Raw genomic sequence first — 8,797 nt, 5'->3', positions numbered from 1 at the left:
TTTGGTGTCCTTCTTTTTCTTGCGTGTGTGTGCTGACGGTTATGATTTGTCAGTTATGGTTATCAAGGCTTCAAAGTCATCACACGAACACTTGAATCACTCTTCATCATTGACCCAACTTCCGATATTCATCTCACTCCACAAAAAGCAGCCCCCCTCAGTCAGGATTTGTTTCTCCGACAAGTACTTATTCCCGAAGCCTCACTTAGCTTGATTGGTGAAGATCTCAACCTGGACCGAACTGATCCTGAGGTACGAGCCACTCTGGAAGGCAGCCGTGAATTTGGATCAGTAGTTTTTCCGATTCAAGACGAACCTTTTGAAATTGTCAAACGTAAAATTCCAATGGGTATGAACCAACAAACCTTGAACAACAAATCATCATCTGCAAATTCCAAAAACTCAGCTCAGCTTATCTCGCCTGAAGACCAAAAACTTTTGAAACAATTGCCTCACTTCATAGTACCATTTGTCAAATCCGTCTTCAATCCGCCAGCGTATGGCAATTGCGGTTATTATGCCATTGCCTCATCCCTCGGCAACCACCACAAGGACTCCTATGTTTCCGTCCGAAGCACTCTTCACGAGGAGCTTGCATCATATCGGGATGACCATGAACGGCTCATCTCTACTGTGTCGGGTATGAAAGCAGGAACAAAGACACGAATCAAGAACCGAACCGTCAAGCCTTATGCCACAGAGCTTATTGAAGACCTCCTTGTTCGAACTGGCCCACAGGGACCGACTTGCACCCAGGAATACTGGTTGCGCATGCCGTACCTCGGTTATGTTATCGCAAGTTCTTATGAACGACCTGTCGTTGTATTCGATCCTAATGAGGCCAACTGCTTCACATATTTTCCTTATCGCACCCCACCGAATGACAACACTCCTATCATGATGGCCTTTGTTGATGGTATCCATTTCGTCACTATTGGAACGGAGGATACAAAAGTCCCCTTTCCTGGAATATACGGTCAGCTACTTTCAGAAATGATTTTGAACAGCCAAATACCACAGTGGATTGCACGTTATCAACTCCAACTGGACATGTGGGTAAATCGAGTGTAGTAGTATAGTGTATAACCCTTTCTTTGTTTTTCTTTTGTTTCTTGTGTGCCTCGCGTGCTCTCTCTTGTTTGTTGTGCTGTGCTCTCTCTTGTTTGTTGTGCGCTCGCTTGTTTGTTCTGCTCTTGCTCTCTTCTACTTCATGTGTTGTAAGACTCTACTTTATGCTATCATCTTGTTTGTAGTATGACCTCTATGCCACTATGCCACGATATGCCAATTAAGATAATTATGCCAAAAACATATACATCCAAACAGTGCCAGTATCATCCATTGATTCGAGACAGAGACAAGACGGTCACAACAAAGGCAATATCGACAAGAACAAAAAAACAAAAAAAAATGACGCCCCCTTGGTGCCCCCTTTAAGTCAAAAAGGGGCTACAAATGCCATGGCGCCCTCCGGGTCGGCCCGAAGGGGGCTACGGATATCGGAAAGGGGGCTGGAAATAGTGGGATCCATATATTGTAGGTCTTTCTTTGTCACAATCTTTTCTTTTGGCTCTCACTGATCAATTCATTGGTTGATTTCTTGATGATTCTTGTCAACAGAAACGATCAATTGAATCAAATTATCAAGCACTACATTCAAAAATCGAAAATTTCACTCACAGGCTATTTTTATTTTACTTTTATTATGTTTCAGCTGTTTTCAATGTTTCTTGTGTTTCTATAATTACCACATGTAGTTTTTTTCAATGCAAAGATCAGATTGGTTGTCATAGTATGCACTCTGTGAGCCGAAATTCAAGAACCTCCCAGTCTGTTTCAACTGTTGTGGCTCTTCAGCCATCATGAGACTGGAAGAGCACTGGGATGTGCCAACACTCATCAGCTCAATACAATGTCCGTACAGTACAGGTGTGTGAGCTTTCACACCTGGTTGTCACAAAGCTTGCGTCACACCCTAACAAGGCGACTCACCTCACCTGTTCATTGAGTGAGCCATCTCACCTTGTTATGATACAAGATGACTCACCTGCTCATCAGGTGAGTCATCACGTTGTAGCAACATGATCAGGTTGGGTGAGGTCCATGCTGGCTGGCACATGTAACTCACATCAGGTATGACGATGTAGACAGCATGTGTTTTAAAATCTCACCTGAGCATCACGTGCCACCAGCCCCGTGGTGTAGCTTTAAGTCATTGTATGAAAATATGTTGATGTCCTGAACTTTGCATATCTTAGAAATTGCTTGCCACAACTTGCATTTAATGTAATCAGAATCAGCCTGATTCATATATGCTGACTACATCACTTGATACTGGATATTTTTTTCTTGTTGATCTCAAGATTGATCTCATTTTTCTCTGTCCATTTGGTGCCCATTTAATTTTGTCTATGATGATAATCTTACAGAGATCTGATAGACAATGATTTATATGGTAGGTTTTCATCTTGATTCAAGCCTTTTTTGATTTTTTCAGGAATTATCCAGAACCTTGGAAAGGCAAAAAGTGACATCATGATTCTTGATCTCCATGTGTGTGAGTAAAATGGAAGCAAGCTGTATGCTTTCCAACTGGGCTTGAATTGAGCATCTATCAAAGACAATATGATATGAATATTAAGAAAGAAATTTTATCACTCATAGAAAAGTGACAATATTTAAATGAACATCAATTTAAGAACACAAAATATTTGATGCTCATCATCATCATCATCATCTTATAAACCACAGGTAAGATAAGAAACTTGCAAATTAAGAAATACATGAGGAATATGTATCTTCTGAACCCTAATCTAAATTGATGGATTTTCTTTGACTTGAAATTGGATCCATTCTCCTTGATTTCCTTGTCTCAAAGAATGTTTTCAATGATTTGTGAGAAGTTTGGGGAAATGAATTAACAAAATCTTCTATATCTGACATTGGATACCCCTTTGCTGATTTGCTCTTCTTCACAAGTCTTTGGAAGGAGGTTGGCTGACTTTTGGCAAATTTAGTTACTGAATTTGAGGGTTGATTGTAAACCAATGAACATAGTGTATGAAGATGACCAAAAAAACCCATCAATCAATCAATGAAACAATGAAACAAATGACTATGATCAAAAATGAAACATATGGAAGATTTAAGTCTTCTTTGGAAGGGAGGAGGTATCTTACCCTCTGGGTTTGATCCTGATGGTGAAGGTCTGTGCTGGTATATACTGTCTGCACTATTATCATAGCCTAAATCATGCTGTGAATCAACATCTGATGAGTATAAATCAATCCATCAGTTGGGAGGGTCATTACAGGTTTTTTGGGAAGATCCTTAAACTTTGTCTTACCTTGATTTCTGTGAACCGAGTTTGTTTGAGATTGGTGCAAAAAGGTTTGGTGGTCAAATGAACCATCACCTGATATCAACACAACACCAAAAAGTTAGTTTCATTCCAGGTCATTGATTTCAACTCTCTGTCCTTGACATGACTTACTTTCATGATCCAAATGAATGCTAGGTCCAAAAGTGTTATGTTCTGCATTGTTAATATATGATGTATATCAACATGTGTCTTTGTATCAATAGTTCAATGGTGACATATGCATACCATGAACATTTTCAAATTTGAAGTTACTGTTGATGTGTTCTAAAGGATCAAGATGAAGATTTTAATCAAGTGATTAGTAATGCATCACAATCTGTTAATTCCGGACTCACTTGGATCTATGATTGATTGATACTGATTCTCTAAAGGATGAAAAGAGTATGTATGTGAAGGTTCTAGAATTTGGGTACCAGTAAAGCCTATGTCATTTTGTGGGTTATCATCTGATAATTTTGGATCAATTCATCAGTTTTTAAGTGTTTTCATAAGCAGTTACCAGAGTATCTTTTGGATTGATCCTCACATTGATATTCTTGCACCCAGTGAGGCTGAGATTGATGTAAGACATTTTGGTGGTCAAAGATGTGATTGCCTGACATTGATAGATAATGTATGAATTGAATCAATCACATCACCAACAGCATTAGTTTTGTTTAGAGTACATGTTTGCACTTGTCCTCATCAGAAATTACTCACTTTCATGGTTAAAAGGAATGGTATGTTGAAAAGTCTCATGTTCTGGATTGACCATATATTGAGGTATGTTAACAGAATCTTGATACTTTTGAGTTAATGATGACATATGGATATCATGAGAATTCTCATAATATAAGCTATTATCAAGGGCCTCTGGAGAATCAAAATCTAAATTCAAGATCAATGAATAGGTATTTTAATACATATTGCAGCAAGGGATAAGGGATTTGAGCTATATGTTAGACTTTTCAAGACAAGAATTGAAGGGAATTCCAAGTTCACTGACCTTGACTATCAGAGTTTGGTATGGTTTCACGCCAAGGGTAATATGATCCAACCTTATCGGGACAATCTGGGTAGTGGCTTGTGTGGGTTGGAAGATTGAAACCACGTTCTGGAAAAAGATTGTACAGATATAAAATTTGAATCATGCAATGATGAGAGAATTGAAAGTTTTAAATAATAGTTCACTGACTACCATATTTATCATCTTCAAGGTGGTGAGCTGGTTCAAGATTTAAATGATCAATATTGAGCTTGATGTAATCATCTAAGGTTTGATAATCATGGTTTTGTTCTATTGGAGCAAAAGCTTAGCTCTATGTTATGGTGAATGTCTTGAGATACAATATAATTTCAAGACATTGAGATTTTGTTTGGAATATAGGATTTTAAAAAAGCTTGCCTTGTTGAATGGGTTGATCCATTTGATAAATTACACTTTCATGGCTAGCGCTTTTTACAAGGATGTGATTGTTATAGGATGGTTTTTCGAACTCAACTTCATCGCCATTGCCAATGTCAGTGGAATAACTATCTGTGAATTATTGATCAAAAAATGGCTTACAGATCTGATTTACTGCTGCATTTGTTGAAGGATGATGGAAAACTTCCATACCATCAATCAAAACAAATTGAGTTGAACTGAAGAGGAAGATAAAACTCATAGAATATAGTAGCTTCATTATTAATATACCTTATGTCTTTGGAAAACAACTTATATAGTTAGATATTGTACTTTAACTTTAAGCTTAGTGGAGGATCAAGATATTCATAAACATTTAACCACCAGATGGCTATATCCATATAGGGATGGTCTTGGTGAGACATGCAAGAAGAAAAAGATATGAGTCAATCAAACTTGTCAAAGGAATTGCTATCTGCATTCAAGGTAGAGTTTGATATAAACATATCCGCTGAAGCAACTCAAGTCATTTTATGAAATAACTCCATATCAGTTGCATAATCTGAATTCAAAGATTCAATTGCATATTCAAATAGATGATGTCAATTTCCCTGGAACCTTGCACCCATTTTTGAAAAAAGGGTCAGAATACTACCAATATGGGTTCATACCCTGACCTGAACACCACCCTTGCAAAACTATTAAATCTACAAAAATTATACCACCAGACCTTATAATCTTCAGTATGTTTTGCCGGTGTCTGGCCCTGCTGTGCCTTGTCTCTGAATGAAGAGAAGGCTTGAATGTGGGTCTATCTAAATTCTTCAACAGATGTTTAGAGCCATAGCTGAATAAAGATACAGACTATCACTAGAAAACAGGAGGGCCCACTTGCCAATCAAAGCCCCACATCCAGTTTCTCCTGTCGCTACCTCAAGAAGACATGTGGGGTAAAGAAGTTAGAATCTGTGCTGTGGCTCAGGTTAAGGGATGCAATCTGAATATTCCTATGACTTGTATGGTAATTATAGAACAGTGGTCCAAGGGGATGGACCAATGACACAGACACTGTCAACATTGTTTGTCAGACTCATTCTGATCCAGCTTGAAGGCCATTATATAGAACTTGGTGTATGTGTCATGATGTGAGGCTTTGTAAAATTCAGATTACAAGAGAAAGTTATTTGGAGGGGTGTCAGCGGCAAGAATGTATGTAGAGCCCCATCAAGCCAGCTCTTCATCAATATTTATTGCTTTTTGAGAGAGGTTATCACATCCAAAGTTCATCAGTCAGGTTTGAGTTAGTGATTAGATTGCAAGGAAGCTTGTAATAATGATGGTTTTGAATTCAAGAGTGGAATTTTTGATGAGATTGCAATAAGAAGACCTTCAGGAACAGGTCACTAATGGGAATATAAAAGGCTCAAGTTGGCTTTGCAGGGAAGAATAGGCTGTTCACTGGGATGTTTGATGTGATTGAAAAGCTCTGGGAATTCAAGTTGAATTTGAGCACATAAAACAAAGATGAGGACATTGAAATTATATGCTTTTGACATGAATATTGGTGGCTTAGATAGGGAAGGAAAACAAAATAGCAAATAGTGCTCATGATGGACATATTCAAAAGTGGTATGCAAGTTAAATAACATTCTGTTTGGCCTCATGGACAAATCAAGTAGCATTGTGGAGTGACCCCATGTTCACCAATTGGTGCTTTTGGAGGAGGCAAGGATTTTGCCTCATGGACAAATCAAGTAGCATTGTGGAGTCACCCCATGTTCACCAATTGGTGCTTTTGGAGGAGGCAATGATTTTGCCTCATGATTCAATGGTTGTAAATGGTCAGCTTTCCCTAGAATTTTGGAATCCACAAACAGAGATCATGAGAAAATAGTTGAGTATTTATGGGAAGGAAAAGTATCTTCTGGAGGTGATCAATACTTTCAAATGTTTTCAAGATTCCCTTTGCTTCCAAGAGATGTACCAGCAAAGACCATGAGAAAAGACCAAACTTATAAAGTACTCATTCAAGTACAAGCCCCTACAATCAGGCAGCAAGGAAGAAATATGGGACAGCTAGAAGCTTTTGGGGGTGGCTACATCAAATGTTGTGAAGCAAAAGGTATACATAGAGAGTGTTGTGGTACTTATAGCACAACAAGGGCTATACAGTGCTTGCAAGAGTATAATCTACAGAATGTCTCTGAGATTTCTCCTTTCAGAGAATATTCAACAAACTGGAATTTGATGTTCAAGTCTCCTGATAAAAGAGAAAAGTCACTGTTGACAAAGGCATCAGAGAAAAAGCTCAACACTCCCTTGGTGCTATCCCAGAAAGCTTGTAGTTCATTATAAGTACCAATGAGATAAATTTGTCTTATCACTTTGATAAGGGCAGTTTGAGTGAAATAAGACTGAGATAGTTGTTTTATAATGATAGAAGATACTACACTATATTATAGATGAGGAAAAGAAAAATCACTGGGACAAATATAATGTCTTTATATATCTGATTTTACACATTGGAAAATGGTAAACAGCTCCCAAAAACCCAAAAGATGACTAAACTGTTGGTAAACAGCTATGGAACAGTGATTAAATGATCTTCTATACTTCCCAATGGTTCCATATGATGGTTATTAAGCCACTAAGATCACTTCTGCAATGTATTATGATCTTTACATCATTCTACAAGCTGATTCATTGCTAATTAACCACACAAAGATGATTTACTTATATTGCCAAGCTCTTCTTATGATTAATTGCTGTGTATATGCTATGTATATGCTGTGTTTTTGATTGGTAAAGTATAGATATTATGGTGGTCCTATGATGATTCTGTTGACCTTGATAATCATCTATGATTTTGCTGTGTTAGCATTTGATATGTAAAGATGTGGTAAAGCTGTCATTTGATAAATGGTAAACAGCTATTATTACTCATCATATGTTTGGGTCCAAGAATTTTTAAACAAATGATCATGTTAAAATCAAATTGCTGTGACTTTTAAATTGTTGTGAAATAGAATCATTATTAATCTTACCCTCTTTTCCTTCAACAGATGACTAAAAAATGGTAAAAACCTATGGTGCAATGGTTCAAATCCTTTCTCTACTTCTGAAGTTTGCCATTAGAGGCTTATCGATCCACTATGATCATTTCCGTGACGTAATATGATCCTCCATTCATTGTTTGATTAGATTTTTCAGCAATTTATCCAACAACAGGTGATTGTTTTCCTATCACCAAGTCATTTTAAAATTAATTTGCTTGTATTGTCTTGCTTTTGGATTAAAAACATAAAACCTAGATCTGAATGTTAAATCTAAGCCTATTTTTTATGGTTAAAATAATTAAAATTCTACCTTTGTATTTTAAGATGGAAGAAACAAAAAGTTGAGAATGATAAATTAAGTGATTCATGGTTAGACTTTAATGTGTGTTCTAGTGTAAAACTTATGGTTGTTTGGAATTTTAATAAGAGTTCCTGTTTGAATCATTGTTTCATACTAATTGTTAAAAAAATCTAAGCTTTTGGTTGGTACCAATGCATAATGTGATGACCACAGTGTGAATGAAGAGATTCAAATCTCATCATTTGTTGCTACCCCAGTTAGATTGGTGAGCCCCAGAGCAACAGGGACACATGGACCTAGTTGATTACATGCAGCTTCCTTGTGACCCACACCTTGGCAATCGAAGTACCAGGTGGGAGGGGGTTCACTGAAACTTGAGTTCTGTTCAATGGCAGCCTCTCCCTTGCCATACTTTTGTGCATGCTGCAAGGATAGATTTACTGAGTGTCTTGAAGCCAATCAACAGTGAAGAATGATACTTTGCTGAATCTTCAGCCATATATTTTTAAACACCTCACAAAGAGTGTGTTATTGAGTAGATCCCTGTTCCATGTCTTGAGGAGGTCTATGTCTTCCAGGGAAGTGGGATTAAACATGGTAGGAATAACATGTACAATAAGCAAGTTCACCTCTTGCTTCAGTTCTAGGTTTGGCAAAACCTTTGTCAGCCCTTT

At 37.5% G+C, this 8,797-nt stretch overlaps 1 protein-coding gene across 1 annotated transcript; it reads right to left on the bottom strand.

The window, feature by feature from the left end:
* Positions 1–2,808: 2,808 nt before the first annotated feature.
* MELLADRAFT_70156 (uncharacterized protein) lies at positions 2,809–5,046 on the bottom strand (the record flags this gene model as incomplete). The annotated part of the gene is made up of 10 exons (XM_007419485.1): positions 2,809–3,020; positions 3,180–3,269; positions 3,347–3,415; positions 3,494–3,535; positions 3,608–3,646; positions 3,718–3,780; positions 4,082–4,249; positions 4,368–4,475; positions 4,557–4,631; positions 4,929–5,046. 10 exons carry the CDS (start codon positions 5,044–5,046, stop codon positions 2,809–2,811), a joined length of 984 nt encoding a protein of 327 aa, XP_007419547.1.
* Positions 5,047–8,797: the final 3,751 nt, after the last annotated feature.

Source organism: Melampsora larici-populina, assembly GCF_000204055.1.
Source record: "Melampsora larici-populina 98AG31 unplaced genomic scaffold MELLAscaffold_211, whole genome shotgun sequence".
NCBI lineage: Eukaryota > Fungi > Basidiomycota > Pucciniomycetes > Pucciniales > Melampsoraceae > Melampsora > Melampsora laricis-populina.
This window is presented reverse-complemented; position numbering and strand designations above follow the sequence as displayed.